This window comes from Rhinolophus sinicus, linkage group LG01, assembly GCF_036562045.2.
Source record: "Rhinolophus sinicus isolate RSC01 linkage group LG01, ASM3656204v1, whole genome shotgun sequence".
In the NCBI taxonomy this organism is placed as follows: Eukaryota; Metazoa; Chordata; class Mammalia; order Chiroptera; family Rhinolophidae; genus Rhinolophus; species Rhinolophus sinicus.
Genome location: NC_133751.1, coordinates 131,712,664 through 131,729,039, shown reverse-complemented (window position 1 = coordinate 131,729,039; position 16,376 = coordinate 131,712,664). Strand labels below are relative to the sequence as shown.

The window sequence follows — 16,376 nt, the reverse complement described above, 5'->3', positions numbered from 1 at the left end:
CTGTATTGGGGGTATAGATACTTATGACACGTTGACTTTGAACTTTCTGATGGAAAGAATGCATACAGTAATGCTTGATCATTCATTTGCTGAGCTTTTGTATCTATACAGTCCATAGTATTGCACTGGCTTCAGAGGAGCTAAGTAGGAAGAGAATATGGAGCCTTCCTTTAATATAGGTTGAACAATACGGCAATTTACTGTAAAACGATAGGCAATGTATATGGCTACCAAGTACTTACAAGAGGGTAGGTGATTGATTCTCTTGGAAACTTGAAGGAGGCTTCTTAGTCATTTTTGTATCCACTATGATACATATGACCCTCAATAAAAAAGTCCTGATTTACCTTGTTTTTTATTTTTAGCACAAATTTCTTCACAAAAATGAATCATTATTTTTCTTTTTATGAAAGACCAAGAAGAGCACAATTATGTACTGTTTTATCAATCATATTAGCTATGATTGAATCATAGTAGTCAAACTAAAACATAATCATGTCATAAGATTTGTATATAGGTATCTGTCATCTTTGAATTTAATGATACGCATAGACACTTAAAAGACCTTTGAAAACATAAATTTTATAGATTCTTTAATAATCTTGATAACTTTTTCTTATCCTGAAATTAAAAAAAGTTTTTGTCCTGCCCCTAATAAATAAACACTGACACTTTCAAGTACTTTTTACAGCAAATTTCCTGTGTAACTTTTAATATTAAACTTAATTTTGCCTTTCTGATAATATGAGATTCCACGGTGCATCCAAATCAATGTTAACTTTTAATATAAGAAAATTATAGACAGTGACTTTGGAAATATATAAAAATATCTGATTGTTTATTTTTAAAGATGTTTTCCATATATTTTGTTATTTTCTTGGATGAGATTAATTAAAAGTAGAGTTTTTCTCCTTTTCAAAGGAAATACCAAAATATTTTCCCTTTAGCTTTATTTTTTTGATATAAAAGCATTTTTAAACTTTATTATTAATACTGAGGACATTAGGAATTCCCAGATTATTTTCAGTAGTATTTGTAGAACCTCTTTTGGTATCAAATACAGTAGTTAGGAATATGCGTCCCATTCAGAATGCATAATAACGTTTATCCTATATCCTGTCCACCCATACACAGTGCTGGCCCTGTGAGGAGATATAGAAACAGAAGTTACAAAAAAACACTGTAACATGTTTGCTTGTTTTTCCAGAGGCTATATCTTCTTTTGCTGGAATACTTTATAATACATAGTATTAAAAATTAAGGCAAGGACTTCAGTCCAAGCTATTTACTCACCTCTACTCTCAATTATATTTGCAATCCTGATGATCAGTTTCATGGTTGTACTATTTAGTGTTTGTCTTCCTGATTTTAAAATGGTTCAAAAGGATGTTTTCTGCCATTTCTAAAACACATCTGGTATATGTGTTCAATGATTCAAGCAACTAATACCGGTCAGGTACTGAAACCTCTGATGTCCCTGTGCTTGTTTTCAAAGGAATTCAGGACATCAATTTGGATTCACCATAAATTCATGCATGAATCCAAAATTCCCTCCCCTACTATGTTTATCACCTCTTCTCTTTTACTCCTAATATTAAAACTGAAGGAGTAACAGGGCTACATGTTTACTGGAAAGATGTCCACTGCAGTAAACAAAACTTTTATCAGGGACTTTTATAAAAGCCATAGTCCCATTCCATGTGGACATCCAACTCATGAAGACGTGCAAAAGAAAGAAATGTCAAATTACATTTAACTTATCCAGTGGAGGATGTCATACAAACATATGGAGATGACAATCTTTTTCTTTTTTTTTCATCCTTTACTATAAATACATTTAACAACTTAGCAGAAAGGCAAGCTAAATTTAAGATTGTTCCCATTTGAAAATTATTTCATATTCTCTGCTAATGATAAATAAGGAACTCCCAATAATGGACTTTTAGCAGCAACTGTTAAAAGTAGATCTCTGAGCACGACTTGTTTTTAAAGAGGGTTAGAATAATTATATGTTTGCAAAGTTCTGGTAAGTCCATTTACTGTCCAAACTAGATTGAAGTCCTTATTATTTTTTTTCCTTTACTTAGAGACAGGTTCACACAAAGCTGTTGTAATAATGAAACAAATGTGAAATCTACTGTAAAGTTGCACAATACAGAAAACTGTTGCTACATCTTCTACATAAATGTGTGACTCAACAGGTTAGTAATGTTGTCATTATTTTAAAGTTGAAATTATCCCATCACATCTAAGACCTCTCTTCAACTCCAGATCCTCCAGTTTTTTTTCCACAATTCTTCACACTCCTTTTCTTTTTCTCATGCTGACAATCTGACTTGTATGTGGCTGTCAGCTCATCAAACATGGTGCTGTTCATTTCCATAAATGCCTTTAACACACTGCACACTAATGCCATGGTAGCCAGATTCCAATATTCTTTTGAAAACCTATAAAGACTGGGAATCATGATGGGAAAGATTACATTAGAGTTTTCTTCTGTGAAACCTGTGATATGTTCATTATTCCAGTAATGGAGTGCCCTTTCTGCCACCTGAAAATGGGGGCTATATACTCATTTGGCAATTTGTTTAAACAAAGTTTCTTGAATTTTAACAAATTGTGAAGGTTCAATCACACATCCAGTATATTTTTCCAACTCCCCAAGGGACGTGACCTATTTTTGACTACATGTTTTGGCCCAAAATGTAATTAACCCCCTAATAGCTGGTTCTGTTAGTGAAGGATCTTTTTCTAGAAAGTGTATATGCAATATGCCAGCTGAGCATAGAAGAGTGATAAGCTCCTGACAGTATGTGAAGGGATTAACACTCAATAGAAACTTTGTTCTGCGTTAGGAGGTAAAGCAAAACCATTGATCTTACTTGCTAATATTTCTAGCAGTTCTGCTACACCATTGAAGAGTACTGTTTCGTAAACAAACCTTAGAAAAATATTGTTGATCTGTTTTTGGATAGAGTACTCTAAGACCAAGAAACTTGCCATACATTCTGGATAAAACTGTTTTTAAGGATTCCTGAGGGTTTTGCTCTCAAATAGCTACAAAATACAAATTTGTGATCTATGTAGTTTTTATCAGAGCTGGTTTGAATTTTGGCTCTCCAAACTTCATATGAAACATTTATATACAAGCTGTAAGTATGGCCGTGATGCCTCAAAGTTATTCATTTTCTTCTGGATCAAAGCCATTGCTGTCACTAGGAGGGAGAGTTCTGAATATATTGCATGATACCATTCTAACTACTTCAGGAGATGTCTGCTCTGTCAAACAGCGGCTCCTTCTTGTAATGTAGTCCACCAGCTCATTAAGAGTAGAGCACTTGTATTCTTTCATTGTAAGATCAGATAGTGTGTCCATGAAGTCAGAAATGACATAGCTCTGCAGAAGTTTCTTTAGGAACTTCAGGCTGCTCTGAGGGTGGCACGCCTTTCAGCAGTGGCAAAGGCGGTAACTCAGGGCTTGCTTTGAGACCTGAATTGTGAGGAACTGTGCAATGCCTTCTGTCTTGGTTTTTGACGGACTTTGGAGAAAATATATTTTGTGCACTAATGGAGGAGAAGTTGGTGTTGAGGACACATCCCTCCTTGCAGATTCTGGGAGGAAATCCACAGATGATCTTGGTTGTGAGAGGCCGGACATGGGCAAGAGTCCCGCAGCTGGGACCGAAGGCAGGATGGGACTTGTGGAGTGGGTGTAGGGGCTTGGGGAGAGGTCTGGACAGCAGCCAGGGGCCCGGGCGACAGCTGTGTGGGCGCAGGGACCCTCTGGTTTCACACCGACGGCACCTCTGGGCCTTACAGCCAGACGTGAACCTCAGTGCTCCTGGAGCCCGGTGGCAGCGGTCTCACGATCCTACCCCGCGGGTGGGGCGCCTCAAATCAGCACCTACCCTTTAAGGGGTCCGCAGGTCGCTCCTTGCTCAGGACCTGATGTTGGCTGCGAGGAAGTTTTTCTTTTTAGTTTTAAATTGATAAAAATTGCATGTCAAGCTAAAATCATGTTAAAACTTCAAAAGCATATAAAATTACTAAATTTATCAGGTAGTATACTTTTCAATTTGGCGTATCATAATTTGTTTTTTTATTTTTTATTTTTAATAGCTGAGCTGATACTTTATTATATTGATTTTGTACTAGGCATTAAGTGCTTTAACAAACATTAATTTATTTAATCCTCACAGCAACTCTGTTATTCCCAATTTACCTATTGGGAAGCTGAACAGAATGATTAAGTAACTTGCCCTTGTCATAGAGCCACAGAGTACTAGAGCTGAGATTTCTAACTCAGAAAATCAGAACACAGTATCCAAGCCTTTAGCTATTATGGTAAATTCCTGTCTTCATGATGATAAATTAAAAAAAAAAAACAAAAAGAGTCAAACATATTTGCTGGGACAACCTCTGTTTTTAAGGTGTGCACTCCATCTTTGTCTGATTTAGTAATTTGAGGCATAGCATAGAAACCAAACATTTGAGGAACAAGATTTCTGTCTTTTCTCCATTCAAAAATAAAATAGAATGACAGTGTTTTCTGAAACAGGTGAATGGTTTCCTAAAGAAATGTCTGAGTAGGTGTCCCCTGAAGATACATCTATTCAACATGCTGTCTTAGTTTTACAGCTTAGCTTTGGAAGTTCAAAACAGAATAAATTAAAACAATTTCTCCTTGGAGCTGCTATCAGTCCTCTTCTAATCTGAATGATATGAGAGTGTGACAGCACATTTTTGTTCTCATATGCTACTTGAAAGTCAAAATTAGGCATACAAGGGCTGTGAGAACTAACTTAATGCATGTGAGAAACAGCACAGGGCAATTCCTTTGAAGAGGAAAAAAACAGTGAATGCTTAAGAAAATGTGAAAGATTCTTTTTGTTACCCTGAGAGGAAACAATTCAAAACTTGAAAATGGAATTGCTTTTATAAAAAGTATATTGAATGCAAATTTCCTTCAGGACACTAAAGGTAGACAAACATATATTTCTTATTTCATAAAATAGTAATTTAAAACAGAATGTATATTATATAAGGGTTCATAACATTGTATCTTAAAGGGATTAAAATATCTAAAATCTTTGAAGGCTGCAGATTTAATTTATTTATTCACAAGGATGGTGTTCTTAGTGATTTGTTGCTATAAGAAAATTGGCCATTAGCATTTGTATTGGTTTGCCTTTCTCAAAATGAAAGAAACAAATGTAATTCATTAGCACTTTATTATTGAATCCCTTTTAATATGGAATTTCAAACACTTGGGTCCTTATTAGCCTACAGAATGTTTGAATAATTGTTTTCAAAGTTGGAAAAGAATAGAAAGTACAACTTAATTCATATCTGCACCCAGGCAAGCATCTGATGGATCCAGAACGAGCTACCATCGTAGTTCTTGCTCACCACTTTTCCTAAAATGACCTGTTTGACCCTCCCTACTATTATGAAGATGGCCACTTTTATTAGATTGGTTCTTTATAGGTTTCTATGAACTGCACTGCGTTCTTAATCCAAATGTAACCCAGTCTTTAAGTTTCAGCCAAAGTCTCACCTCTCCAGTGAAGTCTTTCCTGATGACCTTGACTGACTGCTTTCCTCTCAGTTTATAAATATCAAGGTCTGCTCCAGAGATATCAACTGGTGTGTGTTGGCACATAGTGCACCCAAATAGGGCATGATTGGAAAGTAGTAGCTGCACCAGTAGTACTAAAGCCTTTCTTTTTTATTGTACAACATACTAGTTAAAAAAAAAAAAAAAGACTTAAATATATATGTTTGTTTATTATTTTATGAATAAATTACTTATAAAGAATATGTATTATTATCTTAAATATTATGATTTAATACATTATAAAATATATACCCAGCCAGGACTCTTAAAGGATGAGGAACAAAAAAGTAAAAACACAATTTTAACATTTTCTTGCATTGTCTTGGATTTTCTTGATTTTCCTAAATATTCTCTACAGTGCGTATATCCAACTTTGATGTCAATTGTGTATAGCATGTGATTTGATATGTTACAATTATATATATATATATATATATATATATATATATATATATATATATATTTCAAAAAATATTTCATGTAGCTTCCAAAAATGCAGTAATTGCAATAAGATGGACAGTTAAGATGGGGGAAATGAGTGCTAAGGGGAAAAATAGGGGAAAACTAACATGAAACTAGACTCAAATGTACATTGTAAAATTCTATATTTCTTGCTAGAAGTTGGAAGTAAATTTATATTGCTATTTAACTAATTTAGTTAACTAATTTTAACTTAACCATTAACCAGTACAAAGAGAAATATGATCTGTTTCAGGGCTCATAATATCTATATAATTAAAAGAAAAAATAAAGTAAAGAATATATACCTGTGGCATAGGACACATCTGTAGTTCAATCAAAGTGAGCCTATCAGAAATAGAGAAAGAACAAAGTAAAGTAATCTTCCTGTAAGCTGCCTTTTGACTTAGCTTGATTCGGGTATAGATGAAGAACAGTGATTTCTAAAAGTCTGGACCAGTGGCCTATCAGAATCAATTGAACAATTTTCAGTTTGTTTTTTAGTTTTTTTTGTTTTTTTTTCAGGTTAAAGGCCTTGCCCTACTAGAGGGGGGAAAATCCCCAAATCCAATATTCTAGAGACTATGTCAAGCCTTTTTCTCCTTGAAAATCCCTTTAGTAGAGAGCCATTAATAGCAATGAGATTATAATGGGGATGGGGGTGGGATGTAATAGGATCAGAGTAGCATTTTATAATACAAATCCTCTTCACAAGATCATGGACCCTGTTAAATAACAGACATTCTTATTTATACCAGTGATGGGTTAACTAGTAATGATCATCCTGGACACTACCCCAAGACTAAGCAATGTAAAATCCCTGAGGTATGGCTGCATCTTTGTTTTTTGTTTTGTTTTGTTTTGTTTTTTTCCTTTAAACTTTAACAAACAATTGTAATGGGAAGCCATTTGAGGGTTACTGAATTTGAACTATGTAAAAGCAGACCTGTTGCTGAGGTTGGGGGCAATGGTTGAAGAGGATTTCTTTTTGAGTAATCAGAAAGGGGAGGGAATGATACATTGAGATGAGGCGGGATGAGATGGGAAGGCAGGAGAGGAGCTGTGGGTACCTGTGAGGCTAGGGCACCATATGAAGCTGCCACTGAAAAATCACCCGTGATGTGTGAGACCAAGGAACCTTTTACAATAAGGACATATGATTTTCAGTTTGAAGTTTTGATGTTGTTATAATAAATCTCCACATTCCATGCTTCCATAAACTCTGTTGCATTGTTTGTACTTCATGTCTGTTTGAATATATCTGAGTGGAAGAAAAATAAGTGGATTAGGGAAAAAGGCCTAATTTGCTGTCTGGTTTGAAATGACACAGAACAGGAATAAAACATTGCATTGAGACTCATGATGATTCGGAAATAGAGTAATATGAGAAAGTTTCTTTCTAAAATTTAGAGAAAGTGATTTTTGAAAGAGCAAAAGATAGGGTTTGGGTTAGAAGCAACTGCCATATCTGTCAAAGACTGAAACCAGTAATTTTTAAAGTACAAAGTAAAGTAAAATGGTCCAACTGGATGGAAATAAAGAAATTTGATAAATTAAGCTAAATAAATTTGTCAATTTTAGTACTCACAATTGGGAGGTGTCCTTGAGTAAATACTTGTATGTTTAACTTAGACTTTCTTAGTATGTTATATGTAAGCGCTAAAAAAATTTTACTAGAACCTTCTACAAAAGTTATACAATTATCCTAGTTTATAAAACTGAGCAAAGTACATCTCCTAGATGTTAACCAGATTCTGAGCTTCCATATCCTTATTGACCAAATATCACCTTAGGAACTAAGTATTAGACTCTAGCCTCATTAGTATATCCAGTGACAAAACTCTGATCCTTCCAGAAAGAATTGTTGCTGCCAGAGGGTATTTTGTTGTTGTTGTTGTTGTAAAAGGATATTTATAGTAAGTTTTCTCATTAATAAATTGTGGGGTAATTTCCAATTATTGTACACACACACACACACACACACACACACACACACACAGTAGTCTTTCTCACACTAGGTACTATAGCCAAACTGCAGCCACATTTAGACTTAGTGTGATAAAACTGGTTTTAAATTATCAGCAATATATTGATAAAAGGTAAGGGAAGAACCTTGTCCCTCAAGCACCAGTTAAAAAGTTAGAAAAAATATATTTTTAGAGCACCTCAGTTTATTCTAATCTTCTCATATGCCTGTACTCCCTGTTAAAACGTGTTAGCAGATGGGTATGGCTATGCCAATGATAGAATAGAAGTGATTCCTTCTTCCTCCCTCCATCACTCCCTCCCTTTCTTCCTGCCATCCCGCCTTCCCTTCTGTCTTTCATTTTCTTTATAGCTCCTTTTAATCCAGTAGTTAATAATTCACAAACTCCTTCCATCTTCACAATTGTTGCCTTATCCATATAGCACTTGTTCTTGTTAGCATAATAATAATAACAACAATAATAGGTATATTTACAATTTTTTGATGTTTTCAGAGTTAAGGTTGGATTTAGTTACTTTTACCAAAGCTGTGGTTGTGTTTGTTACATTTATTTTTTCACCCAGATTCCTAGACAGACCAAAGTACTATCATTGTGTGGTACACACAAATGCTCTAAGATATAGAGCTTTTAGAAATATATTACAGTATTTAAAAAAGAACCATCAAGAAAAGCCAGTATCTTGGGATTTTCACCTCTCAGACCTACTCAGAACTAGTGAAGAAAAAAAAAAACAAAACAAAAAAAAATTCCTAGTCATTGAGGAGGAAGCTAAAACAATAAGTTGACTTTACTGTTTAAGAATAGCACATTCTAAAGCCATGCCTTAGTTGAAGCCAGTCATTTGCCTCTTATCTGCCAAGGTAAACACTATCAACTATGTTTGCATCAGTTTCAGTAAATAGAATCTTTAGATATTTTTATGTGTAGTAAAACTATAGGCCTCTGTACTAGAACAGTCTTCATCTGTACTAGAAGGTCTTAATGCTTCAATCAGCCAGATGTGAAGGGGATTCGACAAAATCTGTGGAAAGTCTATATAAGAGATTTTTAATTAGGAGAGAATTGTTTGAGATGATTAATGTATAAAATAAGCTTTTCCTACTAAAGCTATCCTATGATTCAGCAATTCTTTCTGGGTATGTACCCAACAGAAATGATAGCAAACGTCCACTAAAGGATATGAACATGAATGTTCATGTCATTATTCATAATAGTCAGAAATTGAATACAACCTATATATCCAAAATAGGTACATAGTTTATGGTATTTTTCACACCATAGAAAAGCAAGGTACTTGCAAAAAAACATGCATTTTAAAATTGTAATATTGAATGAGAGAAGTCAGACTAAAGAGTATATACTAAATGCTACCATTTATAGAAAACTCAGGAAACTATGTTGGTAAAACTCAGAATAATGGCTGCCCACTGGTATGTCAAAAGTATATATTTGATCCATTTAAACACATTTATCACTGGCTTGACTAAAGATATAGAAAAGCCAATTATCAAATTTGTGGATATCACAAAAAGGATTCATTGGGTAACATGAGATTTTTTTTTTAATGTCAACAGGTAGTATCCTTGATCAAATTTAACAAGCTGGCATTTAATAGGATAAATGTACAGTTGAAAAAAAGAAAATGTCGATTAATAGCCACTAGGATCATGTTCTGGGAAAAATCGTACTCATATACTTTATCCTTTTTAGCTTCAGACAATAGAGGTAGTTAAAAGGACCAAAAATTTGATCAAAAAGAAAGATCTATGTAACAGCTAAAATTGGACTGGACTTTGAGATACTGTATTCCCTTAAATTTTAAGAAAACTTAAATCTTAACATTAGAACATTTGAGTTGAAAGCGACCCTGAAGGTTATCTAAAATCTGCCTTCTCTTAGTTCCCCCATCTCTCTCTCTCTCTCTCTCTCTCTCTCTCTCTCTCTATATATATATATATATATATATATATATATACACACACACACACACACACACACACACACACACACGAAGAAAGTGAAGCCAGAAGAGATAAAGTGATTTTGTGACAGTCTCATGATAAATGGTAGGACGATGATAGGAACCCAGTCCTAGACTCCTTGTATTCTAGTCTACTACTTTCCTAGTGTACTGACAATTATTTCATCAGGTGAAAGAAGCATAGCAACTTTATACATTATATTGTATTTTTTTTTTCATGTTTTTATGTTGTTTCCTGAAACAGCATATAAATTTAGTCCAGGAAGTATGATTTTGAATTTTCTAGGACGTAGCAACCCAAGGTAACATGAAATCTAGAGTCTAGTGTGTTCACAACAGTAGATCATTAAGTGCTGCTTAATTAATCATAAGAAAAAGACACCTAAAGTGAAAGTACTTTAAGAAACTTGTATTTCCTGTTTCCTGCTTTCAGATAGGACCTGCATAATCTAGCCTCTGTAGATAGTTAATGCTTCATCAGTTCAACTCAAAAAGTTTAACTTTTCCTGGTGTTAAAAAGCCTCTCCCTTGTTTTATAGGCAAATATAAGTATGACAACATGTAGCTTTTAATTCTGACTGTAGTTACAATGAACAATAGCTGGCCACCAATGTCGCTATAAGGTAACCCTTGAAAATGGTTACCAATTATGCTGTTTGTCTTATTATATCAGTAGACAGCTAATTGTAATTGTTATCATCTTAAATTACAAATTCTATTTTCCAGTCCTATAATTGTATAATACATTACCAATTATCATATATCTTTTTTTCATATATCTTAAGATAGCTTATTTTTAATTAACTTCAGAAGTGACCTCATGTTTACAGAGACTGTCACATTCACTACCATACTCCTAAGGCTATAATAATGCTTAGCACTTACTAAGAATTCTATAAGTATGTTATATGGGGATAATTAAAGTTAGAAAAACATAGTTCTGTGTAAGTGTCAGGGCATAGTTATGATTATCTTTTCTCCTTTTCTATTTTCATATGTGTTTTCTTTTTTTATCTTTACATTTTGTTGTAAAATTTTATCATCTTTCAGCCTGATTCTATTACTAATTAATACATTCTTGACCTAATTATGTTTATTTTGAAGATATTTCCAGATATTGTAAAACATATTCTTATATATTAGTGAAATTAGTTTAATTAGAGTGTATGGGTGTGCAATATATGTGTAAAAAACATAAGGAAAGAGGGTTTGGATATGAGTGAGTGATTTAATTCTGTCATCCTATTGGTCCTCCTTAATGCCTCACCACATGATTGATTTGCTCACTGATCTCCCAAATATCCTTTTTTAAAAAAATATTTTTATTAAAATATAGCTAACATACAATATTATATTAATTTCCTTTTTTAATTAAAATTTATTGCGGTGACAATTGTTAGTAAATTTACACAGATTTCAGATGTACAATTCTGTAATATGTCATATATATCACATTGTATGTTAGTTTCTTAATGAAAGAATACAAGGAAAACTTTCAGTTCCTCAGAGCTATGATCTAGTGGACTTAGCCACATAGAGATAGCATTAGAATTACAAATTAATCTACTATTTACAAAGAAAATATTCACAAAGTGTCTACTGCACCTGTGACATCACTGACAATGATGGGTCAATTGCAGTTCCTACTTATAGCTCACAGCCTATTTCTAAGGAGAAATGAAATGATTCAATTTCAGTTCAAAATGATAATAAAGATATGTGTAAGGTGCACTATTATATGTGAAAAACAATGTTTCCTGATTATATGGAATAAAAAAATTTACAGGGCTGGCAAAGCCATTAGAGAGTAATCCAAAAGTAAGAGTCACAAACAAATTTAGTGTTCTCTTTCCTAATACTTGTAAAGATTGTTGTAAATGCCTTCTCTGAGCTCCTGCAAAAATGCTTGTCTGTACTACTTATATTCTGCTCATGCTACACTATTGTGAACTGTTACTTTTTATTTTTTTCATATGCATACCTTCTTTTCTTCAATGAGCTTATAAAGTGTCTCATGATAAGAGCTGTGTCTTCCTTGTATCCCCTCCCAATCAGTCTTTACACAGCACAACACATGTGTTCATTCATTTATTCACCAAATGTTTACTTGGAGCTTACTATGTGCCAGGCACTATTCTAGGTGCCAGGGATAAAGTAGTGAACACAATAAAGTCCTAGCCCTCAAAGAAAATGTATTCGTATGAGACAAGACAGAAACTAAACAAACAAACCCACAAAAATATATTGTTTTTGACAGTGATAAGTCTATGGCAAAAAAAAAAAAAAAAAAAGATTTGATAAAGGGGAGAGAACATAACAAAGGAATAATTTTTATAGAGTAGTTAAGGAAAGTTTCAGTAAGAAGGGTGATATTTAAGCTAAGACAGACCGATGCAAATATCTAGAAAAAAACATTTCCAGACAGAAAGATAAGTAATGCAAAGAAGCTTAATCTGAACAGCATTTGGTTTGTTTTAGGAAGAGAAAATTCTGTGTTATTAGAGATGGATGAGGGGGAGAGTGGAAAGACTATCATGTGAAAGAGGGTTGAAGGATGTGGATAGATCATGAAGGTCATGGGAGGAGCTTTAATTTTACCTTGGATGAGATGGGAATAGCAAGTTTGAGTGGAGGGGAGAGAAAATATTTATTTGTTTTTAAAGGTAACAATGGTGTCTAACTGGAGAAAAGACTCACGAGGAAAGGGGAGTACTGAGGCAGAAGTGGAAGTTGGGAAATAAGTTAGGAAGTTATTGCAGTTCTCCAGGCAAGAGGTAACAGTGGATCAGACTACATTATAAGCGGTAGAGGGTGTGAGAGGTGATTGAATGATGGATATGATTTGAAAGAAGAATAAAAAGAGCCAGGAATACTTGGCAATAAATTGAATCTGAGAGATTTTGGTTATGAATTAGATGTGAAGTGTGAGAAAAAGTGGTCAAGAACAATACGAGGTTTTTAGCCCAGGAAACAAAGGATGGAGGTACCATGCATTATACCACCATGGAATGGGAAGCTGCCAGGTGGAAGACTGCAAGAGAAGTGTTTCTCAGGAAAAATCCAGAAGTTTTCTTTTGTATATCAAGAGTATAAGTGGAGAAACAAAGCAGGCTGTTGGATATATGGGTCTAACGTTTGTGGAAGATTTGGTCTATGCTTAATATTTATGCAAAAATAATGCCTATTTTTATTGATTGATTCACTATTTCAATAACAAAAACAAGTATCAGTCAACTGATACTTTTACAAAATTGGAAATATTAAACAAGGCCTTGCTTTCTACATATATATTTGAAAATGATATCTTTGCTCTGCTTCAAACAACTGTGTACTTGACTTAACCATTGTTGAGAACAGGGGATGTTTAGACTCATTTCCCAAATATGTAAAATAATTCAGATTGTATTTCATTTGAAATAGAATCCCAAAACTTATTGGTAAATTGTTTATTACACTAATTTATTTTTCTTTATTTCCATAGTCTGTCACTGTGTCAGAGGGAAATTATATTGGTCCTAAAGGATTTGCTCTTTAAATGACCATGTAGGTCACTACCCCAAAACTTACTCAGTTGGTGGCAAATTTATTATTTAATGATTTGTCCTCTGTTTTTCTGGGGGCTGTATTTAAAATCATTGGTCTATAATTGCTACCCTTTATGTACATGCATACACGTATATTTTATTTATAATCTTTATACACATTTTTCATTCAAATATTCAAAAAGAACTGTTATTTAAAGACCCTATCATAGCATAAAGCCATTCCTCAAGTATTTTAAAGACCATTTGTACAATGAGATTTTGAAAAATAATCTAAAGGGTTTGTAGTTGACATTTAGAAAACTAGTACCTCAGAAGGTGTAATTGGATGATAAGGGATTTTTAAGGCTTCATACATTTTGAATGACCTTATGCTTAAAACATCCTTGATATAGTTGCAATGCCCATATATTTCTTTCCATTCTGTCTCTACTTTGAGACTTTGTTGAGTTGATTATCTCCAGTAGTGTTTTCTATGTATTTAGAGGACTCAGACACAGGTATAGGTGTGAGGAGAAAAGAATGTGGTAAAAAATAACATGATTTGATATCAAGATTGAAAATTCATGGTGGGGTAAGGTAAGTATTTACAGAGTTGAAGTAAGTAGGACACTGAAGAAAAAATAATGAAGGGCAGGATAGATCATTTCTACATATGTTTCAAAAATGCTTTAAAAAATGACTAGGTTCTTTCATGTTGTTTTAATAACTTTCTTACTATTTGTATTAGTGAATTATCTTGAAGAATACTTATACTCTAGCATACCCAGGTTGTTAACCCTCCAAATATTGATGCAACGTGGTCCTAATATGTATATTGAAACCTTTTATAGTGTGTTTGTGTGTATTTTTTTTTTCTTTCTGTCTTATCCATAGAAAATGATACCATCTACTGGACAGACATGGGCTTCAATAAAATTAGTCGAGCTAAAAGAGATCAGACTTGGAAAGAAGATATCATTACCAATGGCTTGGGAAGAGTGGAAGGGATAGCTGTTGACTGGATTGCTGGTATAACTCATGACTTTTTCTTTTTTTGTTTCACACCTATTTTAAGGGCTCAATCTGCTTCATAAAAATTCTGTTTCTGACTCATAACAATTTTTTTTTTTTTTAATTCTAGCTACAGGGGTAAATAGTCTTGTTGCTTTTGATTTTGTTCTTTCTTATGCTTCTGAACCTTTGGATAAGTGTTTTTATACAGAAACAGATTAGGTAGTGTTAAGTTGGCCCAAATCTCCTGAGAATTCCATGAGGCACGTAAACAGAAGTGTTAGTTATATTGCCTGAAGTCTATAGAAAGTTCAAATAGATTCGTTTTCCAAGTGAGAGAAGTTTAACTTATTTTTAATATAATGTGTCACTCTGTGGTTTAAAATACAGATGTGTGAAATTTAGGAAGTATTTCATATTAGTTTATTTACAGCTTTCCGCTTAGGAAAGGCACTCATTAAAAAAGAATATAGGATATAAATCATTTCTTAAGAGTTATATGAATGCTCAGAAAGTTAATTTTAACCATACCTAGTAAATAATTTTCTTTCTCACACCTATATTATAAGCACATCTCTATTTTTCCTAGGTAACATATATTGGACAGATCATGGTTTCAACTTAATTGAAGTTGCAAGACTCAATGGCTCTTTCCGTTATGTAGTTATTTCCCAAGGCTTGGATCAACCAAGATCAATAGCTGTGCACCCAGAGAAAGGGTAATTTTAAGATTTTCGTATATCTTTGAGTTTTAAGTGAGTTTTCTTAAGTTTTATTTTTTAAATCCAGACATTCTTATTAATATTTATTTTTAGTTGTAATGTTCAAATCAAAACTCAAAAATATCTAAGCAGAAGAAAATGTTTATTTTCACTTGTTCATATATATTTTGGTACAGATTTGATAGGGTTAAAATATTATGCAATTCTTTAATGTGTGTATAAATCCAAAAGAGTACACCAACATGTATCTAGAGTCTCAATTTAAAGTTCTGTTTTAGAACCATTTACATAATAGGTACTGAATTATTTCCTGAGTAAATGAAATAACCATTTGTTAGCCAACCTCATTCTTTAATATTTCTAAAGCTCCAATTTCTATTTATACCTATGATTGCCAAATCAACATACTCATCCCAAGCTTTGTTTTGTTTTGTTTTTTGTGGTTTTTTTTTGCTTTGATTTCCAGATAAATATGTCTGTCTTTTTGGCATTTCCGTTTTCCCATTTGGATGTTTTATGGTCACCCAAACTTTACATATCAAAAATTGAAATGAATTCAATCTTCCAAGAATCTTTAAAGATTTTTTTTTCCTTCTAAATATCATCAGTCCATGACTCTCCATCTTCATAGCCTCCCCTCTAATTAAATCTGTTCTTATCTTACACATTTGCCACTGCAGAAACTTCCCATTGATCTCCTAACTTCACCAAAGGCTAGAGTTGATTTTTTGTCTTTTAACATAAATCTACTTCAAAACGTTCAAGGGATTCCCATTGACTTTTGTGTAATGTCCAGAATTTGTGTCACAATCCTTCTTAACAAAGCCCTATGTAAACACTTAGTCTCAAACTCCTGCTACTCTCTCCATGCTATCTCAATCAATCTCTTTTGCACTTCTTAGTTTTTCAGATATGTTCATATTTCCTATACTCTCCACTCCCAGCCTTTGAACAACTTCTTCCCTTTACCTGCAATGTTCTCCTTCCTACTTTCACCTTGCTAAATTGTATGTATCCTTCCTTGGCTTTTGAAGTAGATTTAGATTGTTCTGTTATATCACACCAAAGCACCCA

The 16,376-nt window shown here is 33.5% G+C and overlaps 1 protein-coding gene and 1 pseudogene across 5 annotated transcripts in view; one reads left to right on the top strand and one right to left on the bottom strand.

Moving 5' to 3' along the window:
- LRP1B (LDL receptor related protein 1B) overlaps window positions 1-16,376 on the top strand; it is a 1,798,389-nt gene that overhangs the window by 1,327,731 nt on the left and 454,282 nt on the right. For all 5 annotated transcript variants that reach the window (XR_012497488.1, XM_074335786.1, XM_074335783.1 and 2 more), the window contains 2 exons: window positions 14,464-14,598; window positions 15,170-15,299. Coding sequence is in view for 4 of the 5 variants with exons in the window: in XM_074335786.1 (XP_074191887.1) it covers window positions 14,464-14,598; window positions 15,170-15,299 (265 nt within the window). In the remaining variant the exon portion in view is untranslated. The remainder of the gene's footprint in view (window positions 1-14,463; window positions 14,599-15,169; window positions 15,300-16,376) is intronic.
- LOC141567901 (serine/threonine-protein phosphatase 2A 56 kDa regulatory subunit epsilon isoform-like) lies at window positions 2,218-3,528 on the bottom strand (annotated as a pseudogene).